The 21,087-nt window shown below is 46.2% G+C and overlaps 2 protein-coding genes and 1 pseudogene across 2 annotated transcripts; 1 reads left to right on the top strand and 2 right to left on the bottom strand.

Moving 5' to 3' along the window:
- Positions 1–420: 420 nt before the first annotated feature.
- LOC125537754 (serine/threonine-protein kinase RUNKEL-like) lies at positions 421–10,658 on the top strand (annotated as a pseudogene).
- A 1,686-nt stretch (positions 10,659–12,344) lies between these two features.
- On the bottom strand, positions 12,345–14,041 carry LOC125533967 (uncharacterized). The gene is made up of 2 exons (XM_048697284.2): positions 13,670–14,041; positions 12,345–13,556 (listed from the first exon to the last, which is right to left on the bottom strand). The coding sequence occupies exons 1-2, from the start codon at positions 13,845–13,847 to the stop codon at positions 12,643–12,645; spliced, it is 1,092 nt and encodes a 363-aa protein (XP_048553241.1). The 5' UTR covers positions 13,848–14,041; the 3' UTR covers positions 12,345–12,642.
- Positions 14,042–17,874: 3,833 nt separating this feature from the next.
- On the bottom strand, positions 17,875–20,847 carry LOC125533966 (pectin acetylesterase 7). The gene is made up of 12 exons (XM_048697283.2): positions 20,514–20,847; positions 20,341–20,423; positions 20,110–20,236; positions 19,909–19,988; positions 19,739–19,825; positions 19,456–19,580; positions 19,317–19,377; positions 19,005–19,058; positions 18,843–18,920; positions 18,587–18,692; positions 18,330–18,475; positions 17,875–18,183 (listed from the first exon to the last, which is right to left on the bottom strand). The coding sequence occupies exons 1-12, from the start codon at positions 20,638–20,640 to the stop codon at positions 18,076–18,078; spliced, it is 1,182 nt and encodes a 393-aa protein (XP_048553240.2). The 5' UTR covers positions 20,641–20,847; the 3' UTR covers positions 17,875–18,075.
- Positions 20,848–21,087: the final 240 nt, after the last annotated feature.

The following is a 21,087-nucleotide window of genomic DNA, read 5'->3' as shown; positions in this document are numbered from 1 at the left end:
TGGGCGAGGACCGCGGAGATCAATAAATGGAGTAGCGCATATCATGGCGCGAGAGGGTGTTAGCAATGATGAGTCATGTAAGGTTTGGCTTCATGTGCCGGCGGGCTGTATTTTGCATGCGATTGCGTCGGAAATTCCGGAATGAACAGAACAATTTTACCCCCCAAAAAAAGACACAAAGGCAAGGTCTCATGTGAAACAATCACAGCCAAACCGAAGACGAAAATGATGCAAAATTCGAAAAATCAATCAGGAGCGTCTCCTCGGAAACCGAAACCCCGCTCACTCTCTCCTCTCCGCTCCGCTCCCCATTTCGCGCACTTCTCCGGCCGCCTCAGATCAGAAGCCCTAAACCTAGCCGGAGACCCGAGGGGGAGCCCTCCTCCTCCTCCTCCCCCCTCCAGCTATTGCTGCTCCGCCATGAACAACTTCCACGTCTACGAGGCCATTGGCCGCGGCACGCACTCGGTGACCCTCCGCCCCCGCCTCCTCCATTCCGGCCGGTTTCGCCCCCTACCCCGGCCTCGGATCCGCCCCTATTGGGCCGGGGCTGATTCGTATGCAAGGGATCTCTGATTGTTTCAGTTTTTTTTGGGGTGGGGTTGTGGTGCGGAAGACGGTGTACAAGGGGCGGAAGAAGAAAGCCATCGAGCACTTCGCCGTCAAGAGCGTCGACAAGTCGCAGCGCTCCAAGGTCCTCAACGAGGTGAGCCAGCCCCTCTCTCCCCGCGTCGATTTTGATTCCTGCTTAGTTTTTGCTTGAGAATGATGCAGTACGAAGGGGAAACTTAACTGCCCCAGGCTAAATGTAACCTGTGACTAAGATAATGATAAGCTTGATGTGCTAAGGGCATCTCCAGCCATTCGGCCCCCCAGGACGCCTAAATAGAGCGGCCTGGGGGCGTGCCGGCGCTAGTTCGGCCCCTGGGGGCGACCTAGCGCCCAGTCACGCCCCCACGCGCCGGCCCCAGGATGCAGGAAATTTAAACTTGGTCGTTCCCGCTCACACAAGACGCCGCAAATCCGGCGATCGGACGTAGTCTGGCGTTACAAAAAACAGAGTTCGCGTGCGCAATGATTCACTCGGCGGGGTCGGCTCCAGGCGTTGGCGGAGTCAGCGTGCGCGGGCTCGGCGGTGTCGGAGCTGCTTCGGTGCAGGGCTGTGTCGGCGCGGCTTCGGCACTGCTGGGCGGCGACGTAGAGGCGTCGTTTGGGATTGGCGTCCGGGTGGTCGTGGGCGTCGTCGGCGTCGTCGGCGTTGCCGTCGGCAGCTCGTTCAGGATGAGGCCGCGCTGCACCAGGTAGCACGCCTTGAGCTTCTCGTCGTTGCTCTGGAGCATGTCCGCCCCGCTCATCAGAAAAGCCATGTCGGTGTTCCTCTTCTTCGCGGCGACGTTCGTCCGGAGCAGGTCGAGTTTGATGGCGTTGTTCTTCATCAGCGACGACCACCGCGCCTCGGTCTTCTCTTCGCGCAGGACGGCCCGGGCCTGCGCGTCGGCGAGGCAATGCTCGATGGACTCCTGCACTCGCGCGGTTGCCGCGTCGGCGTTTTTCCCCTTCTTCGCCAACTTGTGGCCATCCGGCCGCCCCTCTGACGCGCCCGGAGTCGGCGCGTCCGGCTTGTATGTCTCCTTGGCCTTGTCGAGGGCACGCCGGACTTCCGCCCACTTCTCGCACTTGTCGATGCGCTTGTAGACGTGGAGGTGCTTGAAGTCAGCGTCTTGGTTGTCGCCCCGATACATGGCGAACATACGCAGCAGCTGATCCTCAACGCTGGCGCCGCTCTCCGGGCGAGCCGCGACCTCCTCGACGATTCCATGCCATTTGTTGCACGCCAACTGGACACGGCCCCAATGGTTCGCCCTCGCCTTGGAGCCGCGCTGCATGTAGACGCCTTTGAAGTAGGGGTCGACGAGCTTCCGTTCGTTGAACTCGGCCTTGATGCGGTCCCAGTACGTCTCCAAGCTCTGGTTCGCGCCGGTGGTCGGGTGGAGGCAGACGACTTTCCATGCTTCGGCGAGGCATTCCTCCTCCTTGGACGTCCACTTGATGCGCGGTTCGCCTGACCTGGCCGCCCGCTTCTTCTTCTTCTGGCGCCCCTTCGCCGGAACAGGAGCCGGCTCATCGTCCTCCTCCTCCTCCTCCTCCTCCTCGGGTTCCTGCGCGTCCTCGCTGTAGACGTAGCCGAACTCGGCCTCCATGTCGCCACTGAGATCCACTACCTCGTCCTGGGTGGCGAACCCGGGAGAGGCGGCGGCCGCGGTCGATCCTGTCGCGATGATGTCGTCCATGTCGGCTCCCGTGTCGTCGGCGTCGCCGAGGTGCGAGAAGGGTAGAGGTCCACGGTAGAGATGGGGCGTCGACGTGGACGCGTAGGAGGCGGGCGGCGAGTAGTTGTATGGAGGATACTGCACGCCGACGAAGGCGGGCGAGGGCGTACGCGTAGCGGGGTGACCATGAGGGAAGGTCACGTTCGGGTTGAACCCACCGTGCGCGTCGCCGTCGGCGTAGCCGGGCGACGATGAACCCCATGGAGATCCGGCGCCTTGTTGTCCCCAGGGCGCGTACTGGGCGTGGCTGACGACGGGTGGATTCATCCCCGCCTGGTCGACCGATGAGGAAGACGCCGCCAAGCGCGCCGCGTTGTCGCGGGCCTTCTTGGCGATGGCCCTGTTCCGCCTGTCGGCGGTGACTGCTTCGCGCCGCTGAACTTCCACCCTCCACTCGGCGTTCGACATGCCCGACGGCTTCGATGGCGGCGCCCTCGGCTTCCTCTGCTTCGGTTGGACCACGGCGCCAGTCGCGTTTGCCGCCGCGCGCGGCATGGTGTACTTCTTCGGCGGCATGGCGGCGACTGGAAGGCGAGCGGGAGGGTGTTTGGCGGGAGGAAGGGGGAGAATGGCGGGAGGAAGGAGAGCGAGCGGGAGAGATGCGAGGGAAAAGCGTCAACAAACGGCGGGAAAAGGCCCTCGGGTCGCCTCCAGGGCGGGCCCACGCGCCTTTTTCGCTTGCGCCGGCTCCCCAAGCGCCCCCCAGGGCGCCGGGTTCGGCCTGAGTCCGCCGGCACCAGTTTTGGCCCGAGCAGGCGAAAAACGGCCTTCTGGGGGCGCGACTGGGGCCTTTTTTTGGCGCCGGCGCGGCAAAATCGCCTGGGAAGGCCCTGTTGGGGGCGCGGCTGGAGATGCCCTAAATGCCGTACTGTTTTTCTCCTGTCACAAAGCATCACGAATTATTAGTTTTTCATAAGCGCTGGGAAAACATCAACTTCCTAATAATTTTGCAGAGTTTTTTTCATACCCTATTATAGAAGAGATGTGCCCATGAGGATAAGTTACAACCTGCGCTCACTAATGATTGTTGTTGACTTACTATTGGCAAATGCTGCTCTTTCTTCGGGTTTGTACTTAGTTTTTGCTATTGTCGCTTCTAAGGACCTGTTTTTCTTTTGGATGTGCCTTTGTCTCTGAGCAACTGCCCGAGGGTAATTATCTACAAGGTAGATAAAATGTTACCAGATAGAGAATCATTCTCAAGCTTGGTCTTAGATGTTCTATCATAAGTTTGATCAATGCTTATGCTCATAAGTTGTTTATTTATGGTTTGTTCCTTTGTGCCAATGATGCTTTTGAACTTACCTTTGCAGGTCCGGATGCTTCATTCTTTAGATCATGCAAATGTCCTGAAATTTTACTCTTGGTAAGTTTTTAAGGATTCATATTGACGTATTGCTTTGGCCTGTGCTAATTTTGCAGTATAGCAAATTAGCAATGACAAGTACTTTGCTAGTCTTGTTGAGGTTATCCTTATTCTTCACTTAACATTTGACCATTCAAGTGCATACCATAACTATGCCTTGCTTTTCTCCCTAGGTACGAAACTTCAGCACATTTTTGGCTAGTATTGGAATATTGTGTTGGTGGAGACCTCAAGGGCTTGCTCGAGCAGGTATCTTGCTTATCCTTTTAAGCATTGTATGCATTTCACTAATTTGAAGAAGGGAACACAAAGCATCCTTTTGTGTCCATTTGCAACTGATATATTCTGCAGATATCACATACTCCCTCCGTTCCTAAATATTTGTCTTTCTAGAGATTTCAACAAGTGACTGCATACGGAGCAAAATGAGTGAATCTACACTCTAAAATATGTCTATATACATCCGTATGTGGTAGTTCATTTGAAATCCCTAAAAAGACAAATATTTAGGAACGAAGGGAGTATACGTGAGAAAAAATTACACCTAAAGTTTAGGAGATTGGAATATTTGAACTAGAAGTACAAGCGACAAAACTAATCGTTTTTATCAGCTTTTAGGAAAATCCCACATGAAACTTTATAGGACTTGCTAATTGTTCTTCCAACAGGAATAGATGTTTCGCACAATCTTGTTATTGTTGTTATTTATAATTGTGCACATTGAAAGAAACTTCAATCTGACAACTTGAAGTTGTGAATGCTACTAAAACTATTTTTTCTCAAGAAAACTATTTGTCATTTCATTGAAGTACGGTCAGCCCGAACCACCTGCTTTTACGATCTTAGTTCTATTTTTCTTTTATTCTAGCATTTACGGTTTTTATACTTTGTGTTCATGCGTTGAAGTACGAATTTTAGTCTTGCTTGTGCTCCACTTGGAAAAGGATTAGATAATTAACTGCCTCAAGATGGGAAACTGGAGTGCTGCTCTCCATTTTCTCCACTTGGAAACACTCAAAGCAACCTGCATAGTCTTCGACTCTAAGAAATGCTTGATTTATTTGCTATCCTGATAATGTTGTACTATTGTTTTTAGTAGTGTATTATATTGTTGCGGCGCAAAGCTTTTGCTAGCCTGTTTACCAGTACTTGCTTGTCATCCTAGACAACACGTGTTGATAAGGGCGAGCCACATAATTCTCTGTGGTGGTTGTTTGTGTTCCAGAGGCCTGTTGCGGGAGTAGATTTGATCTTTAACTGTATGTAACATCAGTGAAGACAAATGCTACCCCATTTTTCTGCTTGCTTGTCATCCTAGACAACACGTGTTGATAAGGGTGACCCACGTAATTCTCTGTGGTGCCTGTTTGTGTTCCATAGACCTGTTGTGTGAGTAGACATGTAGACCTTTTACTATATGTAACATCAGTGAAGAGAAATGCTACCCATTTTTATGCTTGCTTTGTCTTTATGTATTTTGTCTCATGTCTCATCCTATGTATTTTCATGCAGGATAAAAAGCTGCCTGAAAGTGCCATGCACGACCTGGCTTATGATCTTGTCAAAGCCCTCCTGTAAAGTTTCTTTGGTAACCTCGTTTCATTATATCTATTGTGTTATGGGTGGATTTTGATTGACTGAAAACATGTTGGGTGTTAGGTTCTTGCATTCACAAGGAATTATATATTGTGATCTGAAGCCATCTAACATTCTAATTGATGAGTTTGGATGCATGAAGGTAATCAGTAGACCACTGTGTACTATGTAAATACAGTGACAGCAAAAGAATAGACAATTGCTGGGAAGTAACAGTAATTTCCCCTTATTGTTGTAGCTGTGTGATTTTGGATTAGCAAGACGTTTAAAGGACATTGAGAAGACCGATCCTGGAGTTGTGAGCTCCCATTTCCTTTTCATCAAGCATTTCATTTTGTTTGGTTTTATCTTATTTTAATGATTCCCCCCGGTTCGAATACCTTGTTTTTAGGTGCCACAACCTATGAGGGGGACACCATGTTACATGGCTCCTGAGTTGTTCCAAGAGGGAGGGGTCCACTCATATGCTTCTGATTTCTGGGCTCTTGGTTGTGTGCTTTACGAATGCTATGCAGGAAGACCTCCTTTTGTGGGCTGTGAATTTACCCAGTTAGTCAAATCCATACTTTCAGAGCCTGCACCACCTTTACCTGATAACACACCAAGGTCTTTCCAGAATCTGATCAACTGCTTACTCATGAAAGACCCAGCTGAAAGACTACAGTGGACTGAATTATGTTCACACAACTTTTGGAGGAACAGTATGCCGATGATTCCTTTACCTCCTCAGCCTGCCTTTGATAACATGGTTGGACCTCCCACTACGCCATATTTAGCTGAGCGAAATGGGGATAAACCCCCGAGACAGCTGACGCCACCCAAGACTTGTGAACACCTACGCAAGAAAGATGAAAACTCCGCCAAGGCGTTCACGACTCCTGTTAAGAATGTGCAAACTGGTAAGAAAAATAATCCAAAACCTTGTAAGGCTGATGGTTTGAAGGGTGTAAATGTCCTTAGAATGTCTCGCATAGCTAAGAGAAATTTGCAAAGGGAAAAGGCCAAGGGGAACTACAGGCGCCCTCCCACAGAAACAGACGAAAATGAGGCTGAAGTTAAGATCGAAAATAATGACATGGAGCTTGATTTTGGTGAAAATCCAGAAGGCGATGCACCTGATGATAATGATGGATCAGATAATGCTGGATCCACAGCAGATGAAAAACATAGGACTCAAGGAACTGATGGAAATGAAGAGAACTGCGTAAATCAGGTGGACATGCTCATGGATGAGTGTTCTGTTAAGCCTGATACCGTGTTGAAAGCTGAGCAGACTTGTTCAGAGAATCTTGATGTGGTGGCCACTCCACCTAGTTTCTGTATGAGGAAAGCACGTCCAAAGACAACTTCTGGTGCTGCAACAGGTTCTGAGCCGTCTAACATCTTTGAAGCATTCTGGCATCCAACAGACCTTGCAGTTAAACCAGTCATGCCCAGTAAAAAAGGAGATAAAGCTACAGAGACCATCTCTGTGCTTCCTTTTGAAGCTCTTACTGCTGCTGATTATATCAAGTTACCACGAGAACAGGTGAATGTATTCAATAGCCAGATAATTCAGAGTTTGAGTGGATCTTTTCAGGTTTCAGAAAAACAGAATATCATCAGATACCTGGAGTTGTTAAGCATGAACTCTGATGCTGCAAATATAATCACTAATGGCCCAATTATGTTGCTGCTTATAAGAATGCTCCGACTATCGAAAACTTCAGTCTTGCGTGTCCAGGTTGCTTCACTTATGGGACTGCTGGTACGCTACTCCACTATCCTTGATGCAGAGCTAGCTAGTTCAGGAATTATTAATGCTTTGTCAGATGGCTTAAGGGACCGGCACAATAAACTGAGGAGATTCTGTATGGCAACACTTGGAGAATTACTGTTCTACATATCAACACAATTTGATCAGGATAGCAAGGAAAGCAATGCCGAAGAATCTCCTATGAAGGACAACAAATCTGGTGCTTTGTGGCAGGTTAGAAACTCCAAATGAAAAATATGCTAGCTCTACATGTTTTTTGCATGCCAGTGGTTGATTTACATGGACTTACCTTGCATTGCCCTATACTGCATCACGTTCTGAAAAGATAAGTTGTGGTGGCAAGTTACTGGGAATTAGATTCCAACATCTCTAATGGTTGGTACTGATTCTTCTATGGGAGCTTATCCTCTTTGCCCACCGTACTGTACTGAAGTAGAAATTCATTAGGAGTTGAAAGTATATTAACTGAAAGAACTAAATGAGCACATATGCATATATAGATGGTAGATACCGACTTCACGTTCCAATACATGCTCCATTCTTTATTCATGTGTCTAGACACAAGTTTATTTTTAATGTGTGTGTTGAGCTTTTGCAGTTATTATAAGTACATAAAAGGGTCTGTATTGGAACATGAGGGTATTTATATCAATATCTTAGCTGTATGTGGTCATGTAGACTAGATATACATATGGGCGGTTCATTTCCTTTGATTTGCAGCTACAAGTTCAAACTACTGTCTTCCCATGATTTAACTTGGCAAGCTGTGCAGGTCCCTAGTGCTGTAATAGCACTGGTGTCGTCTATCTTGCGTAAAGGGGAAGATGATCTGGCCCAGCTTTATGCCTTACGAACAATTGATAATATATGTAGCCAAGGGACAGATTGGACATCACGGTTTGCTTCCCAGGATGCAATTGGTCATCTTTGCTACATCTATAAAGCAACTGGGAAGCAGGAGAATACAAGGCTTATTGCAATTTCTTGTTTGAGCCGCCTAGCTCGATTCAGTTCGTCATGTACTCATTTAATACTGGAGAAGCTATTGTTCAAGGATATCGCATGCACACTCTTTAAGGGCAATCCACGTGAGCAACAGATCAGTCTGAATCTTCTGAATTCAGCATTAGTGAACAGTCATACCATACCAAATATGAACCGCTATATTCAGTCGTTAACCGAGGAGAAACAGTTGGTCCCTGGACTTATTTCTCTGATAGAACAGGGATCTGACATTCTGCGTGGAAAAACCCTTCTATTTGTTGCTCTTCTTTGCAAGAACAGTCGAAGGTGGCTTCCACAATTCTTTTGCAATGCAAAGCTGCTATCAGTAGTCGATAGATTGGGAAAGGAGAAGGATGGTTTCATCCACCAATGTACAGAAGCATTTGTTCAGTTAGTTGCTTTGTTGGTCCCAGGCATTCTTGACACTGTATCCAGTGATATACAGCAGGTCATGGGTGGCAAACGTCATGGACCTATTACTGCTTTAACTGCACGTACTCATCCAAAGAGCACAATTCATTTGTTCCCTGTTATCCTTCATCTTCTTGGGAGCGTATCCTTCTATCACAGAGTTGTGACAAGTCAAGTATTGCTCTAGTTGGCTAATCTTATGAAGATATTGGAGACGCCATTTCAGGTATGGCCTATAACTATCTGGACCCAACCTTCTTAGAACTGTTAGGTTCTACTAGCAAGAGGCCCATGCGTTGCACGGAACATCAAGATGCATTTATACGAGTTGTTTATCTTGTGTGAGACAAAGATGAACGAGGGAAGGCCTTATTTGCAAATGTGGAGAGGGGAGCGGGTATCTTTTTGCAAAATTGCCATAGTTTGCTTTCTATCCCTCAGATATAGATCGGACGGTCTATATTGCAGGATGGCAGGCACACCATCATCACCAACTCGGTTTTTTATAAGAGTAGAGAAAACTAGGATTCACTCACTGTTTTCTCACACACATGCACACAAGGAACAGTATGAAGCTCTGTAGGTTTAGATATCAACAGCACAAGCTTACTTTTACAAATAGGAGTGCATGTCCTTTTATAGAACTAACCAAACCAACTATGCTACCAATACTTGATAGCTAAGCTAGGACAGCTCAGTGCAAACTTTTACTGCAGTCTAGGACGTATTGGTATCTGCCTACAGCTCAAAGTCAAATCAGATTTTACTTTTTACTGCTGACAACTATATCCGATATCTGAAGGGTGTAGCTGCAGCTCATTGCTGACATATGCATAGCTAGCTAATTTTGCATGCTATGATACAACTTCCACATAACTGACCATGACAAGATTAATACTAACAAACCTGATGCGAAAATATGGAGACCATTCATTATATATTTGCACTGCAATGTCTAAAATAAACTCATCCTAGTGTTGATGCTGTCTTGCCTTCAGAGTCTTCTCATTACGCCATGTGTTCGCTAAACTCTTGTCTTTTGTGGTCATTTGTGTACACTTTATTGTATTTCCAGGCTCGGGATGATTTCCAAATGACATTGCTGCGAGTTCCAGAGGCAGCTATCGAGGAGTCTTCTGTTATACTTACGGAACACAAAATATTCACAAGTCGATTCCTTCCGAGCTTATTCATCTTATACAAGGGCAATAAAGACTGTGATGCCAGATTCCTATGTTTGAAGATACTGTCTGATGTGATGATTGTGATCTTCAGTGATTCTTCATTGACCGCAGACGAACAAACGTTGGCTGACCTGAAAACAATCTCTCACAAATATTTTCTCCCTCTGTACCCTTCATTTGCAGAGGATGAAGATCCAATACCTATGTATGCACAGAAACTTCTAGTAATGCTGATGGAGCATGATTGCGTTAAGGTATCTGATATCCTGAATGAAGCGACAGTATCCCAGTGCTTCGAATTTTTGCTTGGAGATCTTTCAAATGCAAACATAAGCAATGTGAAGCTTTGTTTTGCTCTAGCATCTGCTCCTGACATGGACTCCAATGTCCTTTCACAGCTTCAAGTTGTCAGAAGAATAGGGAATCTAGTTGAGTTTGTGACTGCCAAAGATATGGATGATTTTCTGGAACCAACCTTGGAACTCTGCAGAGCTTTCATTATCCGTGGCATCGGCAGCAACAGAAGTATCGCCCTTACCAAAGAACCAGCACTCCTTGTTGACAGCGCCTTCAGCATGAGCATTGCTGTTGATTAACAATCTTGCATCATGGATATATGCGACCTCGGTGGCAGTATGGGTTTATTTCTCGAGGTGGTTGGAAATTCAGATCCACAGGTAAGCGATTTGGCGTCAGATTGCGTGGTGTTTCTGCTCAAGGCAGCACCTCAAGAGGCCACGATGGGCTTGCTGACAAATCTTCCTAAACTGAGCGCTCTTTTGGACTCGTTGAAGCATGGTGTCTCCCTCCAGCTGACTCGCCTGCTATACAGCCTAGCATTCTCCTGCAGGCAGTATCTAGCCCAAGGAATGATACTCTCAATATCGGTGCCAGCTCTGATGCGAGTAGAAGCGCTTGTCTTGGCTTTCAAGGGCTCACATGACAGCTGCCTTGCTGATGCTGCTTTGTATCTGGGTGCCGAACTGCAGCGCCTACCTTGCTGTAGTTGAGCAGAAATGTGGACAAGGAGCCAGTCAGCTGGCTGCTATTGCACACAAGTGATCTCAATAGGAGGGTCTTGGCTTGGTATTTCTGGTGCCAAGTGTATGAGCAGAGCCATTGCCTCATCATGAGAGAGGCACGGTGCTGACCTTAATTGCTACTGTCTGACTGGGTTTCGGAAGTGATATTCTGAGCTCGAGCTCAGTTGTGCTTGTTATCTACCTCCTTCCACTCTGAGATTCTCAACTGGCAGCGTACAAACCCAGGTATTTGCTTTGTACTCGTATTTTGGTGCTTATTCTGCACCCATGGTCCACACGTGTGAAGAACTCAATGCAACGCCGTTTGTCTGAGTTAGCCCGGCTCAGACGGTCGCACAGGACGTGAGACATTCCGTGCAAGATTATGTTCCAACGGCAACGCTTCCTGAACCCAACGGAATTTTTAACTGACAGAAGATGCAGTCTGAAACAGATGTCGTGCTAATGCCTCAGTCCTCACCTCCGGTAAAGCACCATGATAAGTGGACCTTGCACCCGCTCCCTGATTGCAGAGGAGGCACCGGAGAAGCGAGATGGAGCCATCCAGTGATTTCTCTTGGAGATGTGCAGCTTCAGCTGGGTGGATGACTGAACCAGACTGTACATTCAGTTCTCCCAGCCTCTCACTGTCTATCTATAGATGGTGCGCAGGAGTTCAACTTTCAAATTTATGCAAAACCCATCCACAGATAAGCAGAGTACTGATGGCACCTGTAGAAAAGCTAGCGTTCAATGCAGACATCATTTAGTTTGGAGAATAGTACACCAAGCAATCTATCTCATGTATTCCATGCTACAAGAATAACTGATCTTGTAGTACCAGCTCCTGAAATCGAGCTCATTACAAAGTTGCAGCTCATCCAAACATCAGCTTCCAACCTGACCACCAATCAACCGGTACAAATAGAATACATGAGGTAGGAGTACTTATTAAGCACAACACTGATAAGCAAATATCCAGAAAATGTTTTCTGAAACCATTACACCGTTTCATCGAATTAGTGGACACATCGTTTCATCAAATGTTCGAGTCTTGCATGCTAGCTCAACACACATCTGGGAGTCTCAGTTCTGGACCTTTGGTGCAGTTGTTTCGCCGGTAACGCTCGACCCCACAGTTCTTGCAGGTGCCTTCTACCTACTTGTCGTAGGTCGCCCAATCTATTTACTCTTTGCTGGTGCCAGTAATCTAGCTAATCCATCTCTTCACTAGGACAGGTTCTAGAAAACTTCTCCCTTGTATATTAATTGTGTTATTGAACCTCCTTGTTCCCATATGTATTGCATACTATGATTGTCGATGAACAATTTTCTCTCCATTGTTTCCAGAATAATGCTGATGCATTTATCGGGTCTAAAACAATTTTCTCTCCATTGTTTCCAGAATAATGCTGATGCATTTATCGGGTCTAAAATTCTCTGTTTTCTTATATATCGAGCATTTGAGACTTCAAGCTACAAGCAAAAACTATTATACTATCCCTGGAACTACATATGCTTATTCAGTTGTATTCAGTTATTCATGCATATTATGATTTGCGTGATGAATATATACACGGTAACTACTGCAACATGTATCTTAGTGCCTTCCTCATGTCATCTTTCTAGTGAAGGAGGAGCATTTGCAGAATCGCACCGCGGTAGAAATTCAAATGGAGCCGGAAAAAATTTTCAATAACCCGGGAAATGGTTATTCTGTAGTATTATGAAGCCGCAATAAAACTGCATTTTCTCTCTACAGAGTCTTTTCATCTCAAAAAGAGGAAATCCTTCTTTTTACAATCTGACATATAATTATAGGCACGGACTCACACTGTGAATCAAACAGAAAAGGAGTCCATCTGCCTAGTACACCCACTATATATCCGTCCCTAGCACGAGCAGATAAATTGCTACTTATGTACTTGTAATCCTTTCCTTGAAGTACTTATTTATTATTACTTTATTTTTTTTATGGTTGGGTTTTGGAAGAGGACCAGGTGCTCGGATCTTTCCGGTAATGCCTTGAAGGTGGAGGAGATGGGACCGAAGGGCTTGCAGTTGGAGGGAAGAAGGGTAATGGCGGGAAAGGCCAAGGAAAGGACGGCGGCGGAGGTGGTGGCGGGGGCGGGGGCGGCGGAGGCGGTGGCGAATACAACGACGGCAGAGGCGGAAAATGCGGAAAAGGAGGTAGCTGTGGAAACGGCGGCAAAGGGAACGGGAATGCAGGCGGCGGCGGCGGGGGCGGCGGGGGAGATGGTGTTGAGAATATTGGTGGCAGATGAGGGAACTGGAACGATGGTGGCGGTGGCGACGCCGGCGGCGTCCACGGCCAGGGCGGCAAAGGGAAAGGGAAAGCCGCCGGCGGCGGTGACGGTGGCGTGAAGAACGGTATCGGCGGGAATGGGAACGGGAACGCCGGCGGCGGCGGCGTGAAGAACGGTATGGGCGGGAACCAGGGGCGGGGCGTGCAGAACGGGATGGGCGGCCACGGCCAGTGCGGGCAGTAGAAGAGCGACGTGTTCAGCGCGGCGGTCGCCGACGTCGACGCCCCCGCGCCGTCGCACTGGCCCGCCTTGTTGCCCGGGCGGTAGTAGAGGGAGTTGAGGTTGTAGAGGCACGCGTCCGGGTCCCGGGCCGCGAAGGAGATGTGGCCGGCGGTGGTGGTCACGGCCGGCACGTCGCAGAGCGGCGAGGGGTTGTCCAGCACGGCGGCCCGGCAGAAGGACGCGGCCTCGCCGCCGGTGGTGCAGCCGAGGCTGGCGACCGCCGGGATGTCGAGCCGGTAGGCGCCGTGCCTGTCGGTGGTCTTCTCGGCCGTGATCTTGATCTCCTCCTTGGACGTCGTGCTCACCCTGATCGCGCAGTCGATTCTCACCTTCACATCTGACGAACAAATCAAGGGAAATTGCTTGCTTGAGAACACAGGAGGAAATCCGATGAAACGCATAATACCAAGACAAATTCGAGGGAAGAAATGCGTAGTACGAGATTGGAACCTGGCAGGAAGTAGCTGTGGTTGGAGAAGGAGCTGGAGGAGCAGGCGTCGCAGAACACGGTGCCGGTCACGGTGAGGTTGGCTCCCTGAGACCCCTGGCACGGGCCGGGCAGCAGCAGAGAAGCGACCAGTAGCGCCTCCAACGCAAGGAACAACACTGGCTGCTTCTTCTTCTTCATGGTGTCCTAGAGGAGCTAGCTGCGAGCTGAGAAGAAGCTACTGCTACTAGCTGATAAACCTTCGCTCCGGCGTGCTTTATATCCGGCCGGCCGGGGTGGCCAAAGCCTTAGCAAGCGGTGGGTGGGAGATGATGATCCATCCAATCAAAGCTTGTAGTTTATGCGGGCAACTCGCTCGAGACGAGCAGCGGAAAGGGACGGGGAGGACCGAGGATCACAAGGAACAAGCGCATGTGAAGAGCGTTTGGACCCTTTTGTGTGAGGCCGCGCCGTGCCGCCATTCATTCAACCAACGGCAGGCAGGTTTTGATTCCGTTTCACGGGCTCAAACCCGTGACTGCTCCTGTGCTCCGGGTCGATCGATTGATTGATTCTGGAAGGATCACGGCTTGGAATGTACCGCTACTCCGTAGGCCCGGTGCCACAAGCCCGCCACCCCCCGCGTGGCAACAGTTCGGTTATTGAAGATGTTGAAGCCAACGTTGGAGGAGCGCACGGCACACGGGGGTGATCAAAGAGGTGAACTCCAGGAAGAACGATTTTGAAGCAGGAAGTGCTCCCCACACGATGGTCCACAGACAGTTCATGCACGATGCCTAATTTGAACGGCGGTGATTCGCAAAATGATGCAATCTAATGGCTGATTCAACCCATCGTGCGAAGATCGGGTAGAAGGTTGCCGTCCCTATACCAGTGCTCATTTTGAAGCATGTCGGTTTATTCAAAAGCCAACTCTTTAAAATAAAAAAGGTGATTCCATTTATTTCAAACAAGTGATTTTTTTTCAAATAAGATATTTTAGTTATTAAGAAAAAAGTAATTAAAAAAATTCCAAAAACATATATTTCTAGTAACATTTCGTAAGTTAAAATATTTCGAAAACATATATCTTACTGATTTCAGTAACCATTTCTCTGCACAAGTGAAGTCCGCTCATGAATTCTATGTCTATTATTTCAGTAACTCGACAACTCCACATTTCAACCTAGTGATTTCAATTATTTTCAAAACAATGATTTTAATTATATGAAGACAATTATTTCAAGAACTCCATTTTTATCAAAAGAGTGATTCACTATTTCTAAAATATGGTTTCAATTAATTCATTATTTAAAAAACATCAATTTCAATTATTTCCAAAAGGCGATCTCAATTAATTCAAACAACTGTTTCAATTATTTCATTATTTTAAAATAGTGCGATTTTAATTATTTAATTATTTCAAATAAGTGATTTTTTACTTAAATAATAGTGTGATTTTAATTTTTTGTTTGAGTTTATTTATTTTTATTAGACGAGCATATGTACATACCATTAAATCATTCTACTTTGGTTCAGTTCTTGTTTTGAAACTTAGCAAAACCATAATTTTGAGTTTTGCAAAATTATAAAATGCACGTCATATTGGTACGATGTAGAAAATGGTGCCTATAATTTATGGTAAACTATATGATCATTTGAAATTTGTTAAAAAATTATGGGACGAGTTATTAGTGCAGAAATTTATCCCATGTTTTTCACGGGTCGCAAATTACAAGGTGAGTTTCTACTGATAATTAACTACATACATGAGTTTTTTCACATATTTTTTAAAATTTACAGTTGTATCTTTTAGGAAGAATATACCTGCCCCGAACAGTTGATGTGCTAATGACGTGTGGCCCGTGACGATGAGTTTTGAAAGATCTGGTTTTCTGAAACAATAAATAGCAACTATAGTTTCCTATCAATTCTAAATACGGCACGTACGATTCCCGCACCCGTACACCTATATCTGATGACCATCTCAGCCAACCGGATGTTTTGTTTAGAAATGGGCTAATTCTGTAGATATGTGATTACCACGAGTAGGCCACTGCTATGGTGCATCCCTCCATTTGATTTTTTTTCTGTTACGAATTGGTAATACTCGGATTTTGTTGTATTTCTATAGAGAATGCATTTTCGATTTTTCTTTCACTCATGAATCATTTTGTGGTTCACTTCTTGATGGAAGTAGGCATCCCCGCGAGAACGGTATTTCTATAGAGGATTCTACATGAGATGCGCTTGGACAGGTGGGAGATGTTGGCAAAGGGAAGGTGGCGCGTCGTGTCATGGTAGAATCCAAGCAAATCTTCGTAGTAATTTGGTGAGAGAGGAATCATCATAGGTGGGAAGACTATATATAGTTACAACATAACAATTGTATAGTCACCGGGTTGTAGTCATCAACATGGTTACTTTTATAGTTACCAAGTTGTATATGTTATAGAAACATGATTATTGTAGACCGACTTACCCATTATTTGGTTTACAAAAAATCGTTGTAAACATTCCTCGGCAACTATTGTGTAAATAGCATTATAATATAGGCTTTCGGACCTGATATTTTACATGCAAACACCACGGTATTTTTGACCCGTGAGAAAAAGTTGTTGAAAACATATCACCGATAACTTCGAAGTAATAGCATGGTAAGATACGCCCCTAACCTGATAATTTAGGTACAAACACCACGATAACTTTGACCCGTGGAAAAAAGTTGTTGAAATTAAAACATACCGCTGATAACTTCTAAGTAATAGCATGGTAGTATATGCCCTCGGACCTGATAACTCAGGTACAAACACCACGATAATTTTGACCCGGAAAAAAAGATACTAAAAACATACAACCAATAGCTTTTGTGTAAATAGCATGATAATATAGGCTTCCGGACCTGATAACTTATATACAAACACCACAATAACTTTGACCCGTGGAAAAAAGTTGTTGAAAACATACCACCGATAACTTGTGTGTAAAAGCGTGATAATATACGCTTCCGGACCTGATAACTCAGGTACAAACAACACGATTACTTATGACCTGTGAAAAAAAGTTATTGAGAACATACTCTATAAATAACATGGTAACACAGGATCCCGGACCTGATAACTTATTTAAGCACTGTAGACCTGATAACAGGTACAAATACCAAGGTAACTTTGAACCAGGTGAAAAAATTATTGAAAACATACACCGATAATTTTTATGTAAATAGCATGATAATATACTCATCCACATATGATAACTTACATACAAACACCCCGTTAACCTTGACCAGACGCTTTTTGTTGTTGAAAATATACCTCGGTAATTTCTGTGTAGATAACATAATCATTTAAGCACTATAGATCTGATAATTTAGGTACGAACACCACAATAAATTTTGAACCAGGTGAAAAAATTGTTGAAAACATACGCCCGATAATTCTGTGTAAATAACATGATAATATACGCATCCACACCTGATAATTTACATACAAACACCGCGGTAACCTCGACCAGACGATTTTTCGTGTTGAAAATATACCCCGGTAACCAAAATGCATAACTTGTGTGCAAAAACAGTGGTATTTTTCGTAGCTAATAACGTAGACTCAAACACCATAGTAAATTTTCACCGGGGGAAAAGTTGTTGAAATATATCCCGATAATCTTCGTGTAAAGTTTGCATGTTGCCCATGCTAAACTTAGCATGCTTCTCACACTTTATCATCATTATAATGATAGAGTTGTCAACCTTTGTCATGTTATTTGTTATCAGGGCGTTATGTTGAAGTTACCATGATGGTCATGTCATAGATATCATGCTGCTTATTCCAAGTTATCAAGACTGTTTTTTTTTGCTAATATGGTAGAAAGAATAAGGGTTCAAATACCCCTGTTTATGTATTGTGGACAATAAAAAAAGACAGGTGAGTTGGTTAGTGGCTGTAGTAGCTAGTTGGGAGACCAAAGTTCAAGTCCCCTTTTAAGCACTTTATTTCTTCTTCTCCGCTATCTAGACTAATTGATATAGAACCAGCCGAGTGAAAAAAAATCTGTGAGGTGAGATAAAAATCGGTGGAAAGAAAATCTAGAAGAAAGAAAATCGGGAAACGGGAGGATCGAAGGAACGACGCAGCCGGAGGATCGATCGAACGTCGTGCGGATCTGTCGCTAACGACCAGTCGACTGGTCGTTAGCACAGTCCTTCTAAATAACCATTTGACGCAGCAAGTTCATACCACAACTCCTCCTTTTTATTCTCAGGAGTAGTAAACATCAAAAAACACAAAACGGGTGAGTAACCGTCTATGAAGAATCGCCTATTCTACCTGTAGCTATGGATGTGGTCTAAATCCATGTTATTCCTGCATCATTTAACTGAAGTTCAGGCCCACTTTTTTTCTTTTCGAGAATGAAGTTCAGACCCAATTGCTCAGTCATCTTCATTGTCAATGCAGGACTGGTTGCAGGGATACGGGCAGTCAACCCGCTGAGACACAGCCCGGTCGAAGTACCAGTCCCCCACAGCTTTGCCAATTCTCTGCAAACAGATGTGAAAAGATCATAGATAAGCTGAGCTGCGACCGGGGTTTCGCACATTTTTCACTGAATCTCCCTTGATTTAAAATTGTTTGAAACTGAATCGTCAGAAAACTGTTGGGCCAATTTCAAAACTGCTAGACGTACCATCTTCTGAATCGAAGGGGAACCGTCGGCATTCCACGAGTCCTGGGCTCCAGATTGGCAGTGAGCAAAGCACGAGTCTATGAACATGCCTATCTTGGGAGACTGCTCCGGTTTAGGGAGCGCTGACAGGAACTCATCCCTGAAATCTGTGCCAAAAATAACAAACAACAGAGATAAGTGACATGATCAAACAAGCCAGATGAACATCAAAGTTGGATCATCCAGGAAGACCATTGGCAGGTGGAAGGATCACTGACGTTGTAAGGTCACTAGCTGGCTGGAGGAGCAGCCCTTTATGTCAGCCTTGCATTTGGCCCATTCCTTCTTCTTATCGGCGGCGCTAGGCACCAGGATGTTCCTGATCTGCAATGCAATGTGCCATGTTGTTACTACTATTCATCGCTGAAACATCTTGCTTAAACGAGTCTTATTTTTTTTACTCAGCAGCTTGTTATACTGCAGAAGAGAACACTACTGCCATTGTGCAGTGCTGGGAAAAGGTATGAAAATTACCTGCCATGAATCATACGCCGCATTAAGTATGAATAGCGACGTTTTCATTGTTGGGAGGACATGCTGTGGGAAGAAGCACTGCATATACATTTTTTTTTGTTTCATGTTAGTGCACATGCTAGGAGAAGAGCGTCCCTTCAATCTTAAGTGAATAATACTGACCAGCTCAGGTGATACCCTCGAGGTACATGAAGATGGCAAATTTTTAACCGATCCCTGCAAGAGATTAAAACAGTTACCTGGCTCGAAAAGGAGAAAGTTCGCACGCAGTTTTCTTAAATTATTATCCGGGTAAGATTGAAGCTCATGGTAGTGGAGGAAGAACCGGTGAAAATAAAAGGCGCATTTAACTGTCACTGAGAAAATGGTATAGAATGCAGATAGTAAACTGCATTACGAAGCTGGTGATTGCAAGATCTCGCATCTGATAACATTAGGATATGGCCAGTACTGTAAGGTCAGAAGGCAACATACATGTAGGGTTACAACGCTCTTAAAGGTTGTTCTGACAAACTTGTTGCCGGTAATATCCGTCCTGCAATGATAACGGCAACGGTCACTTGACACGAATGGCTACTCATGACCAATAAAACACCAGGAGTATGAAACTTACCCATCAATAAAATAACCAGCATCAGAAACGCATTTTACGAATGCAGACGGTGGAAGGAGGTCTTTGAATTTGTCACAATGCAGTACTGCCGATAGACCTCCGGCTGAGCATCCAGAAAGAATAGCCTGAAAAGGTGTGATGCATGCAGCACCTCATTTTTCAGCATCGAAAGGTTCATGCAAGAAGATCTGCAAATTGGAATTTATGCACCGCAACAGGCTAACTGCTACTCTACTGATAGTCTGAAACTGTACTACTACTAGTTAACAGCAGGTGCACATACACTCTTTGCTTTGCTCATCCCCTTGTTAAGCAGATCTTCGATGATGGCGTCCCAAACTCTGGCCCCTCTGAAGTGCAGGTTCGTCTTCTGCATTGCAAACACGAGATCAATCTGGATACATGTCTTGCGCATAAATGAAAGCATGCATGCAATCAATGTCCAGAACATACAGAGTCCACTTCTTCGACATCGCCGGTAAACGATGAGCCGTCGCAGTACCTGACCTTGACTCTGTTCCAGTTATAGAAATCTGCAAGAAAAATCATGCGTGATTCAACAAGAAAATCGTAAAAGGCGGCACCATGTTGATCTGTTTTAGATGGGGAAGGTGTGACTGCATGAGGGCCAAGGCAAAAGGGCGAATGGCATACCGGGATTGAACTGCTGGTTGCCCCCTAGGATCCCTGAGAAGGAGAGTGGCTTCATGAACTTGGAGGAGCCCCTGAAGTTGCCCTTCCGGATGACACACTCCTCAGGGGTCTTGCACCACCCTCCTCCCTTCCAACCAAATAATGTTTGTAAAAAGATATCGTTTCATTTCCAAAAGAATATTTACACCGTTGCTAATATTAGCAAGCGTTCAATTGCATTGGCCAAATTACCTCCATGTGAACAATCCAGTTGTTGGCGCCGGTGCCGGAGCCGGGGGAGAAGTGGTACACCGGGGCGCTCCCATCCAGGCACACTGCGCCAAGAAAATGGTAACCATGGCCGAGCAACAAGAACACAAGAATGCCATGGCGGCGCAAACGAACGCAAGGAGTGACGTAGATACCTGCTCCTTTGGCCACCGCGCTTTTCAGAAACACCATCTCCACATCGTCCGCCACGGCCGACGCCGCGGCGAGGCCCAGCACCAGCGTCACCACCGCCGCCGCCGCGGGGGGCAGCCCAAATGCCATCACGCGACGCGATGCAGTGACAGGACCTTTCTCTTCTTCCTCCTATCAGATGGTGCCTGGTTGGAGCGGGGGAGAAACAGAGGGAGGCAGAAGAGGTGGAGCGGAAGAGCCGCGCAGCCTCAGGCTCGGGCAGTGGTCACCGTGGCTGGCCCTCTCCTGGTGGAGCAAGCGACATAAATAGCAGCAGCAGCCCTGTGCAGGTGGCAATAAAGGAGGGAGGGAGGACGCCGACAATGGCGGTGGCATCAAGCAAGGTATAGATGGATGGCCGATGCTGGCTCTTCTCTTCATGCAGCAAGGCATATATCTGATCCAACCATGGCTCGCTCGGTAAATGCGCAACTCTGGAATTAGTTTCTCCCTCCTCTGCATGGTAAGCCCACAGATTCTTGGCCATTTTTTGCTTGGTACAGAGGAGTATATCAAACCGTAAGGAACGAGAAGTTA

The sequence above is a fragment of the Triticum urartu genome, chromosome 2A (assembly GCF_056163025.1).
Source record: "Triticum urartu cultivar PI428250 chromosome 2A, HENAU_Tu73, whole genome shotgun sequence".
NCBI lineage: Eukaryota > Viridiplantae > Streptophyta > Magnoliopsida > Poales > Poaceae > Triticum > Triticum urartu.
This window is presented reverse-complemented; position numbering and strand designations above follow the sequence as displayed.